At 42.1% G+C, this 24,518-nt stretch overlaps 1 protein-coding gene across 1 annotated transcript in view; it reads left to right on the top strand.

Annotated features, from left to right (window-relative positions):
* The window catches only part of LOC102270916 (uncharacterized), a 302,710-nt gene that overhangs the window by 106,793 nt on the left and 171,399 nt on the right, over positions 1-24,518 (top strand). Inside the window, exon 4 of the mRNA XM_070361434.1 lies at positions 20,890-20,950. Within this exon, the coding sequence (XP_070217535.1) occupies positions 20,939-20,950 (12 nt within the window). The 5' untranslated portion in view covers positions 20,890-20,938. The remainder of the gene's footprint in view (positions 1-20,889; positions 20,951-24,518) is intronic.

The following is a 24,518-nucleotide window of genomic DNA, read 5'->3' as shown; positions in this document are numbered from 1 at the left end:
CCCTTTAGCATAACTCCTTTATTGAACATTAAAAAGCAAGCAAACATAATTTCATAATTTCTAGACAAGGAGATTTTAAGCAAGAGATACTGCAGGTATTTAACATTCCCCCCAGTCTTGGTGGCATTTATCTTTTGATAACGGGGCATGCATATCTCCCTTCGCTTTGATTAATAGTTCTCATTGACTAGCTTCGAGTGTTGTGTGTCCTGCATGACGATATCAGAGTTTACATAAGCTGTTGCTTTTAGTGTTAAATGAGATTACACATTCCCAGCAGTTAGCGTGGTGCCTGGTCCCTAGCAGACTCAATAAATGTAAATAAAGACCCCTACTCTGGCTCTTCCCACCACATCAGAGCTGCTGTTTAAATGCCAATAGCAGTGGTTTCTCAAGATTTCTATTGCTGGTCCTCCAAGTTTGGTCTGCTAGGAATGCAGGTTATTCAACTATTCTTTTTTTATTACAGTATTAATTTTTCAATTTGCTATTCCACAAATTGCTGACTAGGTTACAAGAGCCACGATGTAAATATTTTGTGTATAACACATGCTCCAAACCACCTTGTCTGGGCTGTTGTGGAGAAAGAAGTTTAAAAACCAATTAGGTTTTGGATGAGAACAAAATTTAGCTCAAAAATAACATACAGTACTCTCCCCTGTTTCTAAGACTCTGTTACCCATTAATTCCTTTTCTTTTTTCCCTCCTCACATGCTGTCTAGTTAAAGTCTTCCTGTTTAATCATTTCGTGTTTACTTCGATGTGAGCATATATTAATTATGTAGATCACCAGCCTCGTCACTAGGAAGGATGAACAGATATTTGATTTGGTGAAGGAACCCCAAGACAGCCTCATTTCTGGGCCTCCTTCCACCCTGGAGCAAATGCCAGTTCATAATGAGAGTTTCTTTGGACACCAGACTTTCCCCTGAAAGTAATTAAAGCCTGCAGGTCTTAGCTACGAAGCTGGTTGATGCAACATGATTTAGCAGAGCATTTTGAGTTTACATGATGCTATGTTTCAAATGAAGGAATGGGATTGGCTCTTAGCTTTTTACTTAGATTTGTGTGTGTGTGTGTGTGTCACGTCCTGAAAGTATGCTCACCCTCTGTGTAGATTAGGACAACACTTCGCTGTCTCAGAGAGGCTCGAACTCCCACCTTCTGCTTGTTGAGACACAGCAATGCCTCTTCTGGCTGTTCCAGGTATTTCACTGGGAGCCTACAGGCACCATGTGGCCAGGCCAGGCGGGGACCTTAAGATACACTTGTTCTCGACTTGTGGACACAGTAGGAGGAGGAGAGGATGGGATAAATAGAGATAGTCTCATTGAAGTACATACATTACCGTATATAAAATAGAGAGCTGGTGGGAATTTGTCGTATGATGCAGGGAGCTCAACCTGGTGCTCTGTGACAGTCTAGAGGGGTGGGATGGGGTGGGAGGTGAGAGGGAGGTTCAAGAGGGAGGGGTCATATGTATGCCTATGGCTGATTCATGTTGATGTATGGCAGAAACAAACACAACATTGTAAAGCAATTATCCTCCAATTAAAAATAATTAGGGAAAAAAAGATATTGTTCTTTCCATGGGTTACTAGTCTACCTGAAGACCAACTTACTTAGAGAAAGAAAAAAGACCTGATTCTAACTCCACCCCTGCAACTAGAAAGATAGCTCTTAATCAGACGGGTGGCATACTTGGAAAAGCAAATGATGAGTTAAACAAATAGTCATACGTTTACGAAAGTTTTTGAATCAGATATCCTAATCTTAGATTAAGCAAGTAAGGCAAAAGGGATTCTGAGTGTTCCTGAGTCATGGTTCTGTAATATTCACTGGGAAGCATTGTGGAAAGAAATTCAGAAATAGCCAACAATGTTGGAAGAGGAAAATAGGTGCTAATTTAAGAAATCTGTTCATGAATCATTAGATTCCAGAAACTGTGATTGGATAAAGGAAAAGAGACTTAGGATTGCTTTTATACTGACCAAGATTATGGAAATCTACAGGAATAGGCTACACATTACTGATTAAACAGTTCTTTTATTATGAGGTAAATGTTAGCTTGGTAGAATTATTCAGATTGCCTATTTATGCTTATTTGCTTTCCTATGTCTGAATTTCTACATTAATCTCACTTGAAAAAAGTCATATGTAATTTTGAAAATTCATTTTGTTTTTCTTAAATTTTCACTTGGTTACTTATAATGCTTAAGTGTAAAATGGCAATTTAGATGATAATTGATGGCATTAATTTATCTTTCTGTCATATGAAGCCTATTCATCACCAGACTGATAAGAGTTTAATATAGAATTTGCCCTTTTAAATCTACAAAATGGCTCCTAAAGGCAAATTACTTTTGTTTGTGTTTTTGTTCTTTGTGAATAGTTAGAATATTTGCATATAGGATATTGGCATGTATCTCTGGAACCTTAATTAGGGAACTTTCTAAGTATATTAAAATTGAGGATTTTGGGGGTTTATTTTATTTCTGTGCAATAAGAGATGTGATCCCCCCTCACCCTAAAATGGGTAAATGATCAGTGCATTTGAACTTTCCATTGAGCTTATTGGGACAGGGTATTTTTAAGTATTTATAGCTTAAAATGTAATGCTATATACATTACATTACAGTTAAGCATCACCCTGGGAGAAGGCAATGGCACCCCACTCCAGTACTCTTGCCTGGAAAATCCCATGGATGGAGGAGCCTGGTAGGCTGTAGTCCATGGGGTCGCTAAGAGTCGGACACGACTGAGCGACTTCCCTCTCACTCTTCACTTTCATTCATTGGAGAAGGAAATGGCAACCCACTCCAGTGTTCTTGCCTGGAGAATCCCAGGGACGGGGGAGCCTGGTGGGCTGCCGTCTATGGGGTCACACAGAGTCTGACACGACTGAAGTAACTTAGCAGCAGCAGCAGCAGCAAGCATCACCCTGGCAGAAACGATGGAAAGCCTTAAGTTGTAAAGTTACAGTCCACTGAGCCAGTGACGTTCTTTAGCAAAGGAGAGGAACAACAGAGATCTCTCTGTGGAAATACATACCCAATGACTAATTCTCACTGGGGATACAAATTGGGATTTTTTTACCCCATATTTCCATTTTCTTTTTTCTTACTGATTTCTAACCAGTGAAGCCATATTATCTCTTAAAAATCACCAGGTCAATCAAAAGAAACTTCCTCTTGGTCATTTATTTTAGTAATTTGGAGGAAAGCTTCTCTTGTTATTTTCTTTTTATACACTTCTCTTTATTTCTTGTTTTCTCTCTCTTGAAGGTCAGCTAATTTCTTCCTCATATTAGTTTCCATTAATTTGAAAATGGTTCATTCATTGGGTATTTATTGAGCACCTGTTATATGCCAGGAACTGTTGCTGATCAGTGCGTCAGTGAGACAACGAAGGTCTTTGCCTTCGTGGTCCTCAAGAGCTACAAACTTGGTCAGGGGAAGAGAGACGATAGGGAGTAATCATGGGTGAAAGTAAATGACCTGGCGTGGTGGAAGGGAACACACGTCACGGGGGACGAAAAGGAGCAGTATAGAGGGAATTACTTGTGCGAGTGTGGGTGTGTGTGTGGGGGGGAGTGTTGGAGAGTCACTGGCGATTTTTAAACAGTCAGGGTGAATCACACTGGGGGCAGTGATGTGTAAGCAAAGCCCTGAAGCTGAGAAGGGACGTGCGTGGTTATGCTCCCGGAGTAACAAAGCCAGTGTGGCAGGAGAGAGGGAGAGAGAGGAGATGAGTGGTTTTTCAGTCTGAGGGAGACATGGAAATATTGCCCAGCTTGCAAGGATGACCGGCTGCTGGTCTGAGAATAGCTAGGGGAGAGGTGGAGAAGGAAGCAGGGAGACCAGATGGTTTATAGTTTTGGGGGGAAGATGGAAGTGAACTGGACCAGAGGATTAACAGTAGAGGTAGTGAGAGGTTATAGGATCGTAGATGTATTTCGAATACATGAGACAACAGGATTTCCTGGTGGACAGAATGTGAGGTGTAAGTGCAAGAGAGAAATCAAGAAAACTTAGGGTTATTAAACTGTTCCTTTGGCTCTTCTGCAAGCCTGTATTACCCCAGTAGATTCTTCTTATGCTTGTGAAAAACGTTTCCACACCTTCCATACTTCCTATGGCTGTTTTCTGAAATTCTTCTATTATTTTTTTTAACATTCTATTAAAATGTTCGTAATAAGTATGGGAAAACAATTCCCATAAAGATGTTACACAAGGGTAATCAAGAGGAAACTGGTTTCAATTTATGAGAAGTTGGAGAGAGGTGAGCACCATGCTCTCTGACAGGTGACTGAAGAGAAGAAAAGGGGCTGATTTTGTTGGAAACTTCAGTTTTCATGGAAACAGCTTGGTATCACTGAGCATCATCAGAAATGATCTGGGGTAGCATCAGCCCTGGGGCTTCCCTGGTGGCTCAGTGGTAAAGAATCTGCCTGCCAATTCAGAAGACAGGCGTTTGATCCTTGGGTTGGGAAGATACCCTGGGGGAGGAAATGGCAACACACTCCAGTATTCTTGCCTGGGAAATCCTATGGACAGAGGAGCCTGGTGGGCTACAGTTTATGGGGTCGCAAAGTGACTCAAGAACAGCAACAAAGCACAGCCTTAATGGACACCTGACCTCAGTCTGGACCTTCCTTTTAAGGAACCCCCAAGTTCCGCCATATAATAGAAGTCATTTCTTAAGCGTATTCAGTTCCACCTAAGAGAGATTATGGGAGATTCACAATATTCTATATCTAACCAAATAGTATTTCCAACAACAAAGCTGTAATTGTTATCAAAAGTATAGTCATTTTGCCGACACTTGTTTTGAAAATATGAGTGTGAATGATAAGTCAGGGAATAATTTTAGTAAAAAGTGAATTTTGAGTTTGCTTTTGCATATTCTGTCCATAAACCGAAACACGTAGAAATACACAAAACACACACGGACACACTTCCGGCGTCTCTGGGTGGCGTTATCCTTGAAGGTTGTCTTTTCCTAGTTTTCACATTCTTGATTTTTTTTATACATTTAAAAAAACAAAACCCAAACAAACCTCACCTCATCCAACACCTGAGATGAATCTAAGCATTCAGGTTCAAGTAGCCAAGCATGGACAAAAGGAAAGCTCTATCTATATTTAACGACCTGAAATGGAAATTGCCAAATTCAGCTCCTTTTGGCGCCGGGAGTGACCAGTATAGTAGCTTTAAATGTTGCTAGGATTCTGAAAGCCCTCAGGCACTGTTGGGCCAAGTTGTGAACAAGGATGAGAAAGTCACCAAAGTATTTCCAGCAGCGATCCAGAAGTGAATTGAAGAAGGACCCAACTGTCAAAATTCAATGGAACAAGAATCTTCTATAAATGCATTCCTTGAAGGGCCGTCATCTCCAAGACAAGAAAACGTGCCCCAGGATTTAAGGCTGCTCAAGATCGGTGAACTGCGATGCTCATGCCAACTCCCAACTGAGATCAATGAGTTACGTTTGTCTACACCTGTTGCTACAACTCTCTTATTTCTAGTCATCTTCCTTCTACTACTTCAAAATCATTCGCAACCTGCAATTCTTCCCAGCCCACATCTACAGCAAACTTCCAGTCTTTCTCCAGGTAGAGTGCCGTATTTATTGTAGTATTTGTGCATTTCTTAACCATTGAACATGTTGGAAACCCTGCCTCTGTTATTGGTTTCTCTTTTTTTTTGTCCCTACGAGTCGCTGGTTAGCATTTTATAGTGTTGTGTCCCTAATCCTATTTTACCAACAAATCATGTTTTTTTTTTTTTTTTCCTTCACAATTTAGCATAATGTGATGATATTTAGGAATTCATATATGGCATTATTGTCGACACGGCAGTATGAGGCAATACCATATGTTTTGCTTGAAACACAGTGACTATTTCAGTTACGAACTGACCTTTCAAATTGTTTGGTATGCATGGTGGAGCGGACTCTATTGCCTGGGTCAGTTACAGATTCTAGAATGATAGTGGATTTTCGTAAGTTATTTAAGTATGGAGAAACAGAAGTTGAGGTGCCAAATGACTTCCGTAAAGTTACACAGCGAGACCATGACAGATCTAGGATTAGAGTCTGAGTCTGTCGATTCCTAGTTAGTGCTCTTTCTCGTTTAGCTTGGTCTAAGGCTGTGGTTCCCACAGGCTAGTCTTTGAACCAGTAGTATCAGCATCACCTTCAAAACTGTTGGTTGTGCAAACTCAGTGATGTAGGCCCAGCATCCTCTGGGTGATTTGAAAGCACCTGAAGTTAGAGGGGGGCTTCCCAGGTGGCTCATTGGTAAAGAATTTACCTGCTAATGCAGGAGACGCTGGAGATGTAGGTTCAATCCCTGGCTCGGGAAGATCCCCTGGAGAAGAAAATGGCAACTCACTCCAACATTCTTCCTGGGAAATCCCACAGACAGAGGATACCTGGTAGGCTATACAGTCCATGGGGTCACAAAAGAATCAGATACAACTGAGTGACTGAGCATGCACACACGTAAAGTTTGAGAACCACTGGCCTGGATTACAAACCACCAATATCTCTGTTGAAGAAGGCAATGGCACCCCACTCCAGTACTCTTGCCTGGAAAACCCCATGGACGGAGGAGCCTGGTAGGCTGCAGTCCCTGGGGTCGCTAAGAGTTGGGCACGACTGAGTGACTTCACTTTGACTTTTCACTTTCATGCATTGGAGAAGGAAATGGCAACCCGCTCCAGTGTTCTTGCCTGGAGAATCCCAGGGACGGGGGAGCCTGGTGGGCTGCTGTCTATGGGGTCACACAGAGTCAGACACAACTGAAGCGACTTAGCAGTAGCAGCAGCAGTATCTCTGTGACCCAGGAGACAAAAGAATAATAAAAAGTGAATCTAAAAGATTCAGCACAATTTGAAAAGGTTAAATTATTTTTGTGATTTTCATAGATTCCAACAGAAGCATTTATAAAATACAGACAATTCTGAGATCTTAGTTTTACTTATTGATACAAGTATATACAGCACAAAACAAAAAATGTCACAATTCTAGATAATAACCTCCCTTTAGATAGTATTCAGAGGATTGTTGTTGTTTAGTTGCTAAATTGTGTCTGACTTTTTTGTGACCCTATGAACTGTAGCCTGCTAGGCTCCTCTGTTTATGGGATTTCCCAGGCAAGAATACTGGAGTGGGTTGCCATTTCCTTCTCCAGGGGATCATCTCGACCCAGGGGTCAAAACTGCATCTCCTGCCTTGGCAGGCAGATTTTTTACCACCGAGCCACCAGGGAAGCCATCGTTCAGAGGCTAGAAAAGTGAATTTCCCCCTAAACAGCTTGTTAACAGTAAGCCATCAAAAACCCCACATATAAATGTGAAAATCTATATATTGGAAAATCTATTTGTGTGTATGTATAGTTAACATATTGGTAATAACAAAGTAACAGCCAAAGAAATAGTTTAGTCAGATTGAATATTTTGTAATTTCCTGAGAACTAAAAAGATGGAGTTCAAGAAGTTATGAATTGCCTTTCCCGTTTCCCAGTTGGCCCCTGGAATATGAAACTGTGTGAAAGCCCAGGAAGATGGAGACATTTTCTTAAGTTCTTTACGATCCATGGAATTTTCAGCCCTAGTTTTAGTTTAGGTATTTGAGTGTTTGGGGCCCATGTAGAACTTCAGCTGGGGAACTTAGACACATGAATATTAGTCAAAACTCACTTAGGAAGCAATGTAAGAGGTTTTCACTCTCCCTTAGTTAAAACACACATTTTTCATTCATAATACATTTTTCATTTGCTTTTTCCCACTTACCCCACATGGAACAACTCTAGGCTTTAGTGTCTGTTGAAGGCTCGAAGTGACAGGTGAGCAACTCAGCTGAGGTCAGCTAAGGCTGTGGTCCGTGCAGCAAAGGCACATTGGCCATTGAAACCTGGATCCCAGGTTCTTAGGTGGCCTGTCACCGGACCTCTCAGGATTTTCAATGTCCTCATCTAGAAAGTGGGGATAACGTAGCCCCTGTTAGGGCTTGTGTGAGGACAAAGTGATATCATCTATGTAAAGCCTCAGTCCCTGATCAACTACCGTGTTGTTAACACTTACATGTCTGATGAGTTTGAATTTTTTTTTTTTTCCACTTCAGTCTAATTTTTTGAGGGCTCTCAGGTTTTGGTCAATTTCTCAACAGTGGTGGTGTCCTTTTTATCTCACTGGTTGTGCCTTTCCTTCTGAAGTTGCTACCCAGGCTGTAGTTCCCTTGGGGCCAGGAATCGTCATCACCCACTGCACTTGGAACAGTATCTTTCATAGACTAGGTTCCCCATAAATATGTGTGGAATGATTGAAAGAATACGCAAGTGAATGTGGGCCTTGGAAATGAATACAGAATATCCCAGCAATTAACCTGCCGATGGAGAACATTCCTGCCTAGAGGAACAGTTCAGGTAGCAGGCCCCCTGAAGAAGTAATAATGTTTATTTCTTTAGGCAACAAAATTATCCTTTCATGACACTAATTTCCTTTTACTTGTGAATCAACCAACATTTTGTTCCTGAATACCTGAGGAAGAAATGCAAACCCACACTGATGTGCTTATTGGTACATTAAGCCCGCATCAGGTTGAATATGAGGAAAAATGAGGGTAGAAATGTGACCGTATAAACAAATAGCCCTTGTTGCTTTCTTGTGAACCCCTATGTGACACTAATCCAGAAATGCATGCCAGTGGCAGTTGAAATATGCTATGAATTACTAGCACTGATGTTTCTGGAACTGCACGTGTGGCCCGATTTATACCCCGATGTTCTCAATCAGATTCTAGGGATCAGTTGATCACTATCAATAACAAAGGGACAGGTGTGTTTTCTCAAGTCTTGTGCTTGCTAAAGGCAATCGTTTCCTCCCTATTGGTAGCACCTTGTAAATGCAGTTTGGAATTTTTCTTCTATTCGGTGCTAGGAACACTGAAAGTGGAATTCTTGCTAGGATAAAGCAGGCTGGGGCTTGTCTTCCCTGATCCCCAGACTTTAATCACAGTCCAGGTCGCTAGTGTCATGCTTTGTGGGCTCGGTTAGCAAAGTTCTTTTCAAGGACGAAAGTGGCAAGGCTGAACGGTGGGAGGAAAGGCTGGGCTGCCCTGAACAGGCAGTGAAGGGACCTTCACTCCTCTGGGTAGGACATATTTTAATGCTCTTTATGTTTTTTCTATTTTTTGAAGTTTTTTTTTTTTTGATGTGGACCATTTTTAAACTCTTCCTTGAATTTGTTATAACACTGCTGCTGTGTTATGTTTTGGTTTATGACTGTGAGATCGAACCCACACCGTCTGCATTGGAAGACAAAGTCTTAACCTCTGGACTGCCAGGGAAGCTTCTCCGTGCTCTGTTCAGATTAGCTGGTGGATATAATAGGATCTTTTTATGAGCTTTTGTTCAATATATATAGATAGATAGAGATCTCATATATATATATTCTTATATTCCTCTTGCATTTTTATTGTAAGGCTAGTGGAGAAGGCAATGGCACCCTACTCCAGCACTCTTGCCTGGAAAAAATCCCATGGATGGAGGAGCCTGGTAGGCTGTAGTCCATGGGGTCGCTAAGAGTCGGACACGACTGAGCGACTTCACTTTCACTTTTCACTTTCATGCATTGGAGAAGGAAATGGCAACCCACTCCAGTGTTCTTGCCTGGAGAATCCCAGGGATGGGGGAGCCTCGTGGGCTGCCATCTATGGGGTCGCACAGAGTCGGACACGACTGAAGCAACTTAGCAGCAGCAGAAGTAAAAGACTAGTAAAAGCGTGTAGGATGGTAAGAATCTGCAGATAAGAGATGACGAATTTCTTAAAGAGGAAATAGCTGAATCAGCATTGGTTGATAATGTAGGATTAAAAAAGTTGTAACCTGGAGGAAGTGACTGTGGGAGAGGGAGCCAGGAGACCCAGCAAAACTCCAGAGAGTGGAGTCCAGGAGAATCGAGTCCAATTGCAAACACAAGGTCCCTTTGCTGTTGTTGCTGTTTAGTAGCTCAGTCGTGTCCGCCTCTTTTGTGACCCCATTGACTGTAGCACGTCAGCTTCCTCTGTCCATGGGATTTCCCAGGCAAGAATACCGGAGTGGATTGCCATTTCCTTCTCCAGGGGATCTTTCCAACGTAGGGATCAGACCCGTGTCTCCTGCATTGCAGGAGTTCTTTTTACCATCTGAGCCACCAGGGAAGGCTATTTGCTATCAGGCCATTATTTTCTCAGACATTTTTCTACCCTTTTTTTTCCTCTTCATCTCTTCCCAGGAGTCTCATTTTTGTCTGTGTTTTCCCGTTCTCTTCTTCAAACTGGATAATTTCTATTGATCTATCTTTAATATTCTTGATTCCTTCTCTACCATCTTATTTCATGAACTCTTGAACCCATCTGGTGAATTTTTCATTGTAGTCTTTATATCTTTTGATTCTGAAATTTCCATTTGACTGTTTTTATAGTTTCCTTTTTCAGAGATTTCTTATATTTGAGTCCATTAATATATTTTCCTTACATTTTAAACCACAGTTTCTTAGACTTCTTCGAACATTTTATAAAACCTACTTTGAAGTCTTTGTCTACTAAATACAACCTCCTTACCCACTCAGAGTTAATTTTTGTTGACAGCTTATTTTCCTGAATATAGGTCACACTTTTCTATTTCTTCACTGTCCTATAAATTTTTGTTGAAAACCTGCATCTTCGATAATATGGTGTAGCAAATGTGATTTTGAGCTTTTGCCTTGAGGACCATCTTTGTTGCTGTTTTATTTTGTTATTTGGCTTATATTTCGTTTGTTTTGTTTTTAGTAACTTGCTTGAACTTAAGCTATCGAGTCTGTTTTCCCTGTGATGTGTGCCTGCTGCTGTCTCTCTGAATTTTTTCAAACTTTAATAAACAGTTTTAGGTTCATTTTATGGAGGCTCCTTTGCATCTGCAGAGCACAGTGATCAACCAAGGATTGTCCACAGATACTTTGCGTCTGTAAGATTTCCCTCCTCTGCTGATGGATCTGTGTGTGGGGCTGGGAACATGTTTAAAATTCAGGTCTACTTTCTGCCAGGTCCTCCTGGGTCTTTTCTGTAGATCTGCACAGCATTCAGGTCAATTGGGGATGCGCACACAGCTTGGATAGTCTCGAGTCTTCCCTGCACACGTGCACAGACCCCTGATCAGCACGGATCCATGCAGCACCCGTTTATTAATAGCCTTTCTTTGGTCTCTCATTTCCAGGACCTCCTGATCAAATTTCTGATTAGTCGAGTGATCTACTGTATCCCAAGTGGGACTGCAACCCCGCGTAATAGAGCCACAGGCCGTCAACACTTGTTTTCTACGGATTTTGATACTTTCACAGTACAACTGGGTATGAGTTTTCCGTCCTCGTCTCCAAAATTCCATGCCAGAGCAGTGCAACCGCTGGTTTTTATTGCCAGCGCTTCCTTGGAAGTACTACTCCACCGGCCCAGCTGGTGTTAGGGGTCACTGCAGAGACTGGAGCAGCCTTGGGTCAAGGAGGTACCCACAGTACTTACACTAATTTCTGCAGGTTCCCATGAATGCCTATTTCTCCACTGGTTGTTAGCCTCTGAACTCTTTCCAGAGACTGAACTGGTTGTTTTGGATTTTTCTTCCTTCCAGTTTTACCTTGTTTCTTGGGGGCTAGGATTTGACAGTCTCTTCTTTCTGCCATACCTACGTTCCCTACCATCATTTTTAAAAGAAATTTTCCTTGGCTATAGAATTTAAGCTTTAGTGCTGTTTTTCTTCTTGTCCTTTAAGGATGTCTGCCCATGCTCTTCTGGCTTACAGAGTTTCGATGAGAAGTCTGCTATAATTTTTAACTTTGTTCCTCCTTGTGTGATATGCCTCTTTTCTCTGGTTACCTTCCTGGTTTCTTTTTGCTGGTGGTTTTCAGCGGTTTGCGCGTGATGTGTGTACGTGTATGTTGTATCCTACTCGATGTTTTCTGAACTTCTTCGACCTCTCCTTTGGTGTCTCGTTGATCTGAGGGAATTTTTAGTCATTTTTCCTTTGATCGTTCTCCTGTCTATGTGCTCTGTCTTCCTTTCCTATATTCAAAATTACCGGTATGTTAGTCCATTTGGAATTTTTCTATTATTCTTGGCTACTCTGCTCTTTTTTTTCTTTTTGCTCTCTTTTTACCTTTCTGTTTTTATTTGGATAATCTCTGTTGCTGATGGACTGAGTTCAACTGATTTTATTCTCAGTTGTACTTAGACTACTAATGAGCTTGTTGATGGCATTCTGCACTTTCCTTACCATATTGTTCATTTCTACATTTCCATCTGATTCTTTATTATTCTATCCCGTTGTTGAAATTCCTCATATATTCATTATGTTACCCAGTCTTTATATGGGAGCTATTAACACATTAATTACTTGTTTCTTCCAGCTTTATGGAGCTGTAATTGACATATAACACCATGTAAGTTTAAGGTGTACAACATGATGATCTGATATATAAATATTGCAAAGTGATAACGACACTAAGGTTAGTTAATGCATCTATCACTTTGTATATTTATTTTTTTTGTAATGAAAACTTTCAAGATCTACTCACTTAACTTTCAAGTAAAAAAAGCAGCACTACAAATTACAGTTACCATGCTTAAATTAGATCCCATAACTTATTTATTTTAGAACTAGAAGTTCACCTTCACTCATTTACCCCCACATCCTACTTCTGCCTTGGCAATGACAGATCTACTTTCTGCTTCTCTCTCTGTGTGTGTTTTTAAGATTCCACATATAAGTGAGATCACACAATATTTGTCTAAATTTGCTTCTTCTTCACAGTTGAATAATATTCCATTGCATATATGCCACATCTTCTTTATCCATCCCTCTACTGATGAACATTAGATTGTTTATATGTCTTGTGCTGTGCTTAGTTTCTCAGTTGTGTCTGACTCTCTGTGACCCCATGGACTGTAGCCCACCAGGCTCCTCTGTCCATGGGGATTCTCCAGGCACAAATACTGGAGTGGGTTGCATGCCTTCCTCCAGGGGATCTTCCCAACCCAGGGATTGAACCCAAGTCTCTCACACTGCAGGCGGATTGTTTACTATCTGAGCCACCAGGGAAGCTACTGTAAACAAAGCTGTGGTAAACGTGGGGTTACAGAAAAGTGATTATACCCAGACGGGGGATGGCTGGATCACATGGCAGTTCTGTTTTGTTTTTGAGACCCTTCCCCACTGTTTCTTGCAGTGGTTGTACCAATTTACATTCCGACCAACAGTGCACAAGGTTTCCCCTTTCCCCCACGGCCTCACCAGTGCAAGTTATTCTCGTCTCTTTGGTAACAGCCAATCCAACAGGTGTGAGGGGATAGCTCCTTGTGGTTTTGACGTGCGGTTACCTGAGGATTGGTGATTTTGATCCCCCTTTCAGATCATTTGTACATCTTCTTTAGAAAAAGGTCTATTCAGGTCCTTTCCCCATATTTTGATCTGATTCTTTTCACTGCTGAGTTATATGAGTTCCTTATATGATTTGGATATTAATCTGTATCAGGTATATGACTTCCACGCCAGCCAGTGGGTCATTGGCTGTGCTATCTGTCAGGAGTGGTTGCTCATCTGGTTTTCTGGTCAGTGGGGTCTCCTGCTGTACCCACAGTTGGGCTGCCTTGTAGAGCATGCTATACAGTCACACGTGGTAGCTGTCTGTAAAACCAAATTGAGTCGCGGACTATGCTCTGTGACTCCCTGCCTGGGCAAAGCGCCCGTCTGTGTCCCACAGTCAAGCAGGGCCACTGCTGATCTCCACTTCTGAGTAGGATTGTATGCTGGGCTCTGCAGCTGAGCATCACTGTAGACTGGGCTGGAGGCTGCTCAGGGTCACCGTTCAGGCTCAATAACTGGGCAAGGCTGCTGGTTTGAGTCCAGACCCAAGACAGGCTATGGGATGTGCCCCGTGCCCCCTGGGCATCATGGCCAAGCTTCCTGATGGGAGCATGGCCCCGATGGGGCAGGGTTGGAGGTGATGTGGGCAGCTGGGAGGGACTTCAAGTCTCTACCCTTGCCTGGGGGCATAGGATGGGCTCCATGGACAGTATAGCTGTTCGGTTGGGGATTCGAAACAGACAGAACTGCCCGCTGAGCATCCTGCCAACACGCTCCATATTCTCACACTAGGTCATTTTCAAATTTGACTAATGACTTCAGAAACTCACGAACAATTTTTAGCTGAAGTCTCCCTACTGGCTTCTAAGGGGTTTCATGTCGACTCCAGCAAGCAAGTGCTTGCAGCTTGTTACTCCTTGGACCCACTGCTCTTTCTTTAGCTTTTGGGTTAGTTGGTTATTCTGTGACTTCAGCTGCCAGGTGGCTTTCAGAAAAGTTGTAAATTTGCAGACATTCGTAATTCTTTTTTTTTTTTTCTTTATGTTTGGGACTAATAGCCTGCCAGGTTTTCATACCCTAAGTGGAAGCTGGACGTTTGACATATGTAATTTTTTAAATTTTCTCAACTCTTATGCAGGGAAATTGGAGACTTTTAGAGGTTAAGCAATTTCCCGATGTGCAAGAGACTGAAAAAATGTACCGGGGTATACTTGCGTTACAATGCTGTGTTAGTTTCTGCTGTACAACACGTGAATCAGCCGTAAGTGTATGTATATACCCTTCCCTTTGGGTCTCCCTTCCACGTCCCCCCACCCGCTCCCAGCCCCAACCCACCTCTCTAGGTCACCACCGAGCACCGAGCTGAGCTCTTTGTGCCATATAACAGCTGTCCACTATCTATCTATTTAATACGTGGTAGTGTATATATGTCAATCCCAATCTCCCAGCTCATCTCCCAACATGCATCCATTGTCTATGTCCGTATCTTTATGCCTGCCCTGAAATGGGTTCATCTGTATCATTTTTCTAGATTCCACATATATGCGTGAATATATGATATTTGACCAGTGTCTTTCTAGTTGTTAACACAAGTTGATTCCACAGTGTTATTCTGACTCTTTATTTAAGTGATAGTGTGTTATGTTTTTAGGGCTTCCCAGGTGGCTCAGTGGTAAAGAATCTACCTGTCAATGCAGGAGACCCAGGTTCGATGTCTGGGTTGGGAAGATTCCCCTGGAGGAGGAAATGGCAACCCACTCCAGTATTCTTGCCTGGAGAATCCCATGGACAGAAGAATTTGGAGGGCTCTAGTCCATGGGGTTGCAAAGAGTCGGAGATGACTGAGCGACTGAGCATGCATGCACATGTGAGGTTTAAGTAGTGACTTTCCAAGGTAAATTTTATAGTCCCCTTTTATTTATTCTCTAATAGAGATTTATTAAAAAAAATCCTAAAAAGCCTCTTGATGAACTAAAAAGCCTCTTGATGAAGGTGAAAGAGGAGAGTGAAAAAGTTGGCTTAAAACTCAACATTCAGAAAACGAAGATCATGGCATCTGGTCCCATCACTTCATGGGACATAGATGGGGAAACAGTGGAAACAGTGTCAGACTTTATTTTTGGGGGCTCCAAAATCACTGCAGATGGTGACTGCAGCCATGAAATTAAAAGATGCTTACTCCTTGGAAGAAAAGTTATGACCAACCTAGATAGCATATTGAAAAGCAGAGACATTACTTTGCCAACAAAGGTCTGTCTAGTCAAGGCTGTGGTTTTTCCAGTGGTCATGTATGGATGTGAGAGTTGGACTGTGAAGAAAGCTGAGCGCTGAAGAATTGATGCTTTTGAACTGTGGTGTTGGAGAAGACTCTTGAGAGTCCCTTGGACTTCAAGGAGATCCAACCAGTCCATTCTGAAGGAGATCAGCCCTGGGATTTCTTTGGAAGGAATGATGCTGAAGCTGAAACTCCAGTACTTTGGCCACCTCATGCGAAGAGTTGACTCATTGGAAAAGACTCTGATGCTGGGAGGGATTGGGGGCAGGAGGAGAAGGGGACAACAGAAAATGAGATGGCTGAATGGCATCACTGACTCGATGGATGTGAGTCTGAGTGAACTCCAGGAGTTGGTGATGGACAGGGAGGCCTGGCGTGCTGTGATTCATGGGGTCGCAAAGAGTCGGACACGAGTGAGCGACTGAACTGAACTGAACTGAATATAGATTTAGATTGCACTACAAAAAATGATTGCACAGAATGAGAGAGGAGACTTGGTAGGCCAGTTTGTTATTAGAAGTATCTTCCTACTTGCATGTGTCTCACAGAAATGTCAGATTCCGATCCCTATAGAGGCCAGACCAGAAATAGAACTGAGTGAAGAATTCTGGGTCTGTGATCACCGTCATTTTCCTTGACACTTGTGGCTCTATTTTTGAAAGTGGCAGGGATACAGAGAAATGTTTCTTTATAAGAAAAACAGCAGCTATAGCAGAATGATATGTGGGTACTCTGTCTCTCTCTCTGCCTGAGGACTGGCAGAATTTATTTGACCTGCACATTTATTTAATTTTTTTAAATTTGCATGTTGCGGCAGTTCCCGAGCATGCCTGTTGTTTTAAAGTCATCCATTAAAGTATCTGTTTGCTCTTGAGATCGTTTCGTGCATTTGTGTCCGCTCAGTTGCTCAGATGCGCCAGACTCTTTGCAACCCCATGGGCTGTAGCCGGCCTGGCTCTTCTGTGCATGGAATTTTCCAGTCAAGGATGTCGGAGTGGATTGCTATTTCCTTCTTCAGGGGTCTTCCTGACCCAGAGATCAAACCCCTGTCTCCTGGGTCTCCTGCATTGGCAGGCGGATTCTTTACCACTGTGCCGCCTGGGAAGTCCTGAGATCATTCAGCATTAAAGGTCTGCCAAGCACCCACTCCTTCCAGTCTCTGTTCTGGGCTCTACATATGCAGCAATGAAGTCGGCGCCTTGCCTTTATGGAGCTACATTTTGGTTTGTGGTCTGCAACGGGGAGAGAGGGACCCCGGACACTAACGACACTGCCTAAAGAACATGCTGCCACCACGCCCGCCGATGTGGCCAAGTTTAAAATTTTCCAAGAGAAGCCAGAAGTCGGATTTTTGACGGCAATTTTTTTTTATGTTTCAATGTTGGCTCAATCTGTTTAAAATCACTGTGGAGGTCAAACAAAGCATGTTTGCAGACAGAATCTGGCTTGCGACCTCTGTCTAACACCATCTTTGCCCTTGCTGGTCTGCTTGAGAAGAAAAATGCAATGGAATGACAGCTGTAGCCACGCTAATTCCCTTCTCTGGAAGCAATGAGCCCGTACTCAGAGATTTGGCAATGCCAGGATTTAATTTGCAATAAATACAAGGTCAACAATTTCAGTGAAAGCCATTTTAAGATCAGTCTTAAAGCAATCCAAAAAAAAAAAAGTGACTGTACAAATTAGCTTTTTAGTGATTATTAACCTGGGCTCCACAGGATATGGTCAATGGGATACTTGCAAGCAGGTTATACTGCAATTACCAACCTGCTTGCAAGTTTGAGACCGGCTTTTCAAATGTGATTCCTGTTGTGCATGCTCAGCCTCTCAGTCCGACTCTTTGTGACTCCGTGGACTGTAGGTTCCTCTGTCCATGGGATTTCCCAGGCAAGAATACTGAAACAGGTTGCCATTTCCTCCAGAGAATCATCCTGACCCAGGGATCGAACCTGCATCTCCTGAATTGGCAGGCAGATTCTTTACCACTGTGGCACCTGGCAAGCCCTAGTGCAGGCTGCTTGAATTTCAGCAAACATGCCACACTGTGGTCCAGATTTGTAGACTTAGTGAAAACTTTGCTCATTAGTTCATTAAGTCAGGTGTTCCTGAAAGGCCAAACACAAGCTTTGGGGTAAATAGATAGTGTTTATAACTGTTATTTTCCCTTTTGTTTTTTAATGAAAGGAAAGCCACTTTGGACTTTCTTGACAATATAGGTCATAGAGGTAGTTTGGCAAAAATATCGGTTCTCGGATTGGCTTCATCTTTGGTGAGTCACAAAAGTGATAGGTTTTTATGGGGCTGTGGGGACTGTTCGTCAATCAGTAACTTACTAAAAGTACTGTTTGCTGATGGACTCTGCTCACTGTTCTGTGAACGTCTCAGTCTCATTTTCATCACCCCTCTGTGCTCATAGCTCTTTTCCATTCACCTTTGCCGGCTTGTTTCTGAATTCTGCCCACTCCTCAGAATCCACTCTGCTGCCTCCAGCTTACCGATTTGGCCTCTGAAACTGGTCTCACCCCTATTTTTTTTTATCTATTTGTCACAGCTTTTAGCAATTGGGTCATTTTTAAAGCTTTTAAACACTGCTTTCCCACTTTGGAAGTCTTCAAATTAAATTCCCCGGTATCGCAACTGGGAACACACATTGAGGTATCAATGTTTAGGCCAGAACCAATATGTTGCTCATGTCTTTTTATGCCTGACAGCCAGGGAACATGCTCTCTGATTTTCTCTGGTTCAAGGTGGCTCTATTGTTCTTTACCAACTCTGTTCAGCGAGCTGTATCTCAATCATAAGGAACCTGACTACAAACCCCAAATCCCAGCTCATCAAAACCTGGAGACTGACATTCCTTATTGCAAATCATGCTTGATCTAAGCTCCTAGAGATACCAAGGCCAGAGGGACCTTCTGCCATACCCTTTAGTCATGAGACCCAGGAATACTGGGTTCTACTTTTCCTTTAGTGGTACCTGCTTTAAAATGATACACCACTTGGTTCTATCAAACCGCTCTCTAGATTCAAGGACTTGCTTTATATGAGAGAATGAAGGAATTCTGATCTTATTTCATAACTGTGCTCAGTCTTACTGCATGTATATTGCATTCTGAATATGGTTCAGGAAGATATTTAAAACGCAGCCTTCTACGAAGAGAAAGAAGTGGTCTACCTTATCTGCAAGTCTCCTGAGCACTAGAATGATGTGAAGAGAGACAACTTGTGCTTTTTGGCTTCCATATTTTAGATTCTATGTCTCCACATAAATGTATGATGAGCATAAAGTGAGCAACTTTGCAAATTACAAACATTTTAAAGACAAATATTAACTACGTATTGTGTTAGTCACTCAGTCGTGTCCGACTCTTGTGACCCCGTGGACTGTAGCCCACCAGGCTCTGTCCTTGGGATTCTCCAGGCAAGAATACTGGAGAAGGGTCCCATGCCCTTCTCCAGGGGAATTTTCCTGACCCAGGGATTGAACTTGACTCTCCCACATTGCAGGCAGTTTCTTCACCAAGGAAGGTGAGCTATGTATTAGGTTGATACCAAATTCAAGGAAACAAAAGAAAACAGATTTCCACTCCACGTTTGTTCTCAGAAGTAGATGCTTTTGAATTCCTCTTCAGTCACTGTGACGTGGAATAAAACAAGCAAACTGAACTTTGATTTCTGTTACTTGGCTAAAATTTCCTCATTTTAATGTCAGTTTTTTTCTTTTAGATGATTTTACATTTTTTTCCCCTATTTTAGAGGTAATCAACTTGAATCTTTCATGTTTCACTTACATAAAAGAGCTTTAAAATTACCACTAAAAGGACTAAAATCTTTCCTTTTGCCACGTTGATTGCCATGAAAGAGCTCGCTTGCCTTTTGTGAACTGACTTTTTGAAACTACGATTGAGAGCTCTGAATAAAAAAAAAAAGTCACATGTATCATTCATACATGATATACTTTGTTTTACTGCCAAATACTGATAACCATTTCAAGAGGGCAAATTCCAAGTTTAAAAAGCTCCTTTGGTAACTATTTATGGTAACCTAATAAATGCTAGGACAATCCCTCATTTTTGAAATTTCCCACTTATTATAATCATCTGGTCGCAGATTATTCCCGTGCAGTATTTTTATCAATTGAAATAATATCACATGGAATAGCTTATAGGTTGAACTGGATAATTAACTGCATGACTCTAAGGATTCTTTATGCGTGCTACAAACACATATCCTTTCACGAAGTGTGCGTATCCATATCGTTGTTGGATGATGTGCTCAGAATTTAATCTGCTTGCTACCTAAGTATATGTATTTATCATTAACTTTATCAGCTACGGGGGTTCCCAGGAGGCTCAGTGGTAAAGAACCTGCCTGGCAATGCAGGAGACTTGGGTTTGACCCCTGGGTGAAGAAGATCCCCTGGAGCAGGAAATGGCAACCCACTCCAGTATTCTTGCCTGGAGAATCCCAAGGACAGGGGAGCCTGGTCAGGTACAGTCCATGGGGTCACAAAAGTGTTGGACATGACTTCGTGACTAAACAACATTCTCAGATATTATCTACTTTCCACAGTTGCATAGCTAGATCTTAATATTTTAAAAAAAGATAAAAATAAAATCTACTGAAAGCATGTGAAAACAAGTTTTCATCATAAACTTCAGTGCAATCTGAAGTTGTTTTTTTTTTTTTTTTTTTTTTAAAAGAAGGAAGTTTAGGCTGTCTACTTGAAGCCTGATTTTTTCCTAGAGATTACTTGTGTAAAACATCTTGTGAATATTTGCCAGCTCTCAGTTTGTTAGAAGTCTAGCTAAACAAACAAGAACAACAATAAAAACAAGTTGCCATCTGAAGAGCACAGGGGATGATACTAGTCTTTTGTAATAACCTAGGTGGGAAAAGAATATGTGTATGTGTAACTGAGTCACTGTACTGACACTGGAAACCACCATGACTCGGTAAATCAAGTGTGTGTGTGTGTGTCTTAGATGCGCAATCGGGTCTCTTTGCGACCCCATGGACTGTAGCCCACTAGGCTCTTTAGTCCATCAAATATACTTCAATAAAATAAAAAATGGAAAAAACCAAAACACCAAATCAAACGCATTAACTATAAACAGAGATTTGCGGGGACCATTAAGAAGCATCGTAGCTCTCTCTCTCCAAGCCCAAATTGCTTAATATGTCTTAAGATGGGGCCAATCTATTCTAGTTTTCAAATACTACTTTTCTTTTTCAGAGGAACTTGATTTAAATCTGTGCATTGCCAAGGGCAAGGAGCAGAGAACATGGATCGAGAGGTAAGATTGATGTAACAGGAGCCCCTTTTTGATTTTTATTTTTTGTTTAAAAGCAGCCTTTTAAGCTTTATTTTTCATAATATTATCCGTGGAGAGAAAGTATAGAAGTGAATGGGAATGCGGTCTCCATTGCAGCACTCACGAGTAAACAGGATGATTCACGAGTGGAGCAGACAACGTAACCGCAAAAGAGAGTCTCTAGAACAGAAACAAAAGTGCCTTCAGAATTTCCAGGGCTTCCCACCATCCTTAGTAGGGCTTCACTGTGCCTGTCCACTGTTTCTATTTTTGACGAGATTTATAAACACAGCATCACATATTTTCATGTGGCTTATCGCCCAGGGGCAGAATTAGATTGACTGCACTGAAGCTATGAGGCTTGTGAGTTTTGGGCAAGGGCTGGAGTGAAATAAGTAGTGTAATTGTTTTTGTGGAGTGACCGTGGGACCCCCTCTGTTCTGAATTACACATGGCTCAACCCTTTGACCTAACCAGACTCGGCAGTGGCTGGCGGGGCTCCTGAAGCTGTGTGGAAAGGGCCCATCACTGACAAGCTGGAAGGTTCTCTGTCAGGGAGATGCAGGCCAACGATCGTGTTAAACTAGAGTAATTACCAGCGGGACCACATTTGTGACCACCTCAACTTCACTGAACCCACCACGATTATTTCAACAGAACTGCCAATGCAAGAAATTTGTGGAATCCAAATGAAGCATGGGCCCTTTGATTAACAGAAGACGCATAAATATATAAATGTAATTTACTAAAGTTTGGATCATCTTCAAGGAGATTTTTCCAAATTATTCAAAAATCATTATAATGATGTAAAAAAAATACATAAGGTTTGGGAAAGTGCTATAAGCCATAATAAAAAGTTCTTTCATTGCAATGAGTTTAATTTAAATTCTTCAAAAAATAGATGCCAGTCCCCTGATATAATTCCTCAAAGGAATCAGAGCTAAGCGGGATGCAGGGAACTTCTGGAAAAAGCTGGAAAGAATCATATGTGCTGATATTTTTGCATTTGCTGAAAACTGAGTCTGTGATTCACATGATAATGCGTCAGATCAACGTAAGATTCTACGTAAGATTCTACGTAAGATTTGGAAGTCAGTCACTCAAGGTTTTATTTTTGATTCAGTTCTTAAGTTTTCAAAGGTAATAGAAGTAGAGAACTTTGGTTTACTTTCAAGCACTTGACAGTTTTTCCAAAACTAGTCCCATTTCTGAAATTTGTCTAAAATGCTTTTATCTACTTTTTTTTTTCATGGCCAGTTTTACAAAGTAAAGGTCTCTGTAGGTGTTTGGGGGCTTCCCTAGTGGTTCAAATGGTAAAGAATATGCCTACAATGCAGGAGACTCAGGTTCAATCCCTGAGTTGGGATGATCCTCTGGAGAAGGGAATGGCTCCCACTCTTGTATTCTTGCCTGGAAAATCCTATAGACAGAGGAGCCTGGTGGGCTATAGTCTGTGGGGTTGCAAAGAGTTGGACAGGACTGAGCAACTAACATTTTCACTTTTTGTAGATGTTTTGTGCTTGCAACAACTTAGAAATCATTTAGCATTTAAATTTTTTCTTTCTTATCAGAGGCAACTCAGGCCGAATATTAATTCAACTCTTAGTTACCTGACATTTAAATTTAAAAAAAAAATATGCAACTTTACATTTTTGGAATGTTATTCATCTACTCTGGGAACCCTAAAAGATCAGAATAGGGAAGTCATTATCAGATCACATACAGAAGAAAAAAAAACACTATCATATTCTATAAAGCCCCAACAAAATTGCACTCAGCTCTACACAGTCTTGCTCTCATTAGCAGTGAAGGGTGTGCTCACCACGCTATCTAACATGGAGTGCTTAGAGCAGCCAGGTGCAAATTGCAAGCTGTTTCACTTTGGCTGTTATCCCTTAAATAGACAAAGTAATAGACTGGGAGAACGAAAAGAGTTCCTGCTCAAGCTGAATAAATGAAAGCCTTAACAGGGACACACCAGCTGTCCAGGAGAATTCAATGTCGTGAATACTAAATATCAGCTTTATGCCACTTGCCAAGGAATAGGGCTCCAATCACACCCCTGCCTTTTATTATTGAGAGGAAGTGGCTTCCAAACCGAACTTCGCTTTAGTGTAAAGGCAACAGGGTGGCCAAGTGGATGCAAACAGAAGCCAACAGACCGGCTCCTGTTTACCATCACTGCACTGCACCCAGCAATCCAGGCATGAGTGGGCTCCTATAAGGTGGGCCAGACAGAATTTCTACCCGTGTCCTTTTTGGGGGTGGGGGGTGGGGAGGGGGCTGATCCAAGCAAAGCTTCAGAGCGCTGAAGCAACAAAAACAATCACCACCACCCGCTTCTCCGCAACGCGATGACTGTGCGGAGTTAGTCTGCTGAACAACAATGGTTCACCTTAGGAACACCTCCGGTAATTTCATGGAACAGACCCGCCAGGCCAGGTTGCTTAGGAATCTGAGAGAGCGTCTCTGAAAAGGGACCCTGAGGCTGTCACTCCAAAGCTGCTTCTCCCTGTGACTTCCCCGTGCGCCCTGGAACCTCGGTCTGGGAGAAGGAACGTCAACTCGGCTCTGGGGGCTGCTGGCCGGGTCTGACTGCGGGGTCCTGGGCACGCAGGCGGGAGGGCGGCGACCCCGAGCTGGCCTTGTTTACAGCCGGACAGGAGAAAACAGCCAGACACAAATGCGGGCTGACGGTTTCATGGAGCACAGTCGGGTGATCCCAGATGCAATGTGACTGGCCTGAACTGAGCGATGATGTGTGCAGTATGCAGAATCCTCTCCCTGGCTGGTCTGTGCCCACCAGGCTCCGAGGCACGCGGCCCGCGCCCCTCGGCCACCGCTCCCAGCGCCGCCCGGGCGCGGCGCAGACCGATGCCTTCTGACAACAATCACATTCTTTAAAAACTTCCTAGGTTTTGGTTGTCACTGGTCATAAATGGGTGTCTTGTCGTGGCGCGCGTGCGTTACTCGGTCATGGATTTCCTTGCCAGTGGAGAGTGTGGGCATCAAAATATATTTGCTGCTTTTTTCACGAAAAGGAAAATATCATTGAAAACACTGTCAGTTCTTACAAACTGCAGGCAGTTCTCCACCCACCCCCGCTTTGTTCAGATCATCAAGTATTACTTTCTTCCACCCTCAATCGTGTACTTATGGTTAACAGAAGAACCAAAATTTCAAAGAAAGACCTGATAAGAGAAGGAGATTTAATACTAAGCACACATATGAATGTGTGATTAGAAGCTGCTCATTTTGATTTTAGAGTTAGATTGTATTATATGAGTTAAATAGGAATGTGAAGGAAAAAAATCCATGAGGAATATCCATAGTATTTTTAGTTAAGGCTTCTATATATGTTGCTTTCTTTTTTTCAGAACTCAATAAATATCAGTGAGAAGCAGAAAGATACTAGGGAATAAATTTGTTTCTTTAATTTCACTTTTGGGGTACAAGTGCTTACTATGTTAATGTGAACTTATTAAAAATAATAATGCTTACAGGGGTACACTCACTTATCAAGGAGTAATGAATGAAGGAATTGATGCAA

This window comes from Bos mutus, chromosome 23, assembly GCF_027580195.1.
Source record: "Bos mutus isolate GX-2022 chromosome 23, NWIPB_WYAK_1.1, whole genome shotgun sequence".
NCBI classification, from domain to species: domain Eukaryota; kingdom Metazoa; phylum Chordata; class Mammalia; order Artiodactyla; family Bovidae; genus Bos; species Bos mutus.
This window is presented reverse-complemented; position numbering and strand designations above follow the sequence as displayed.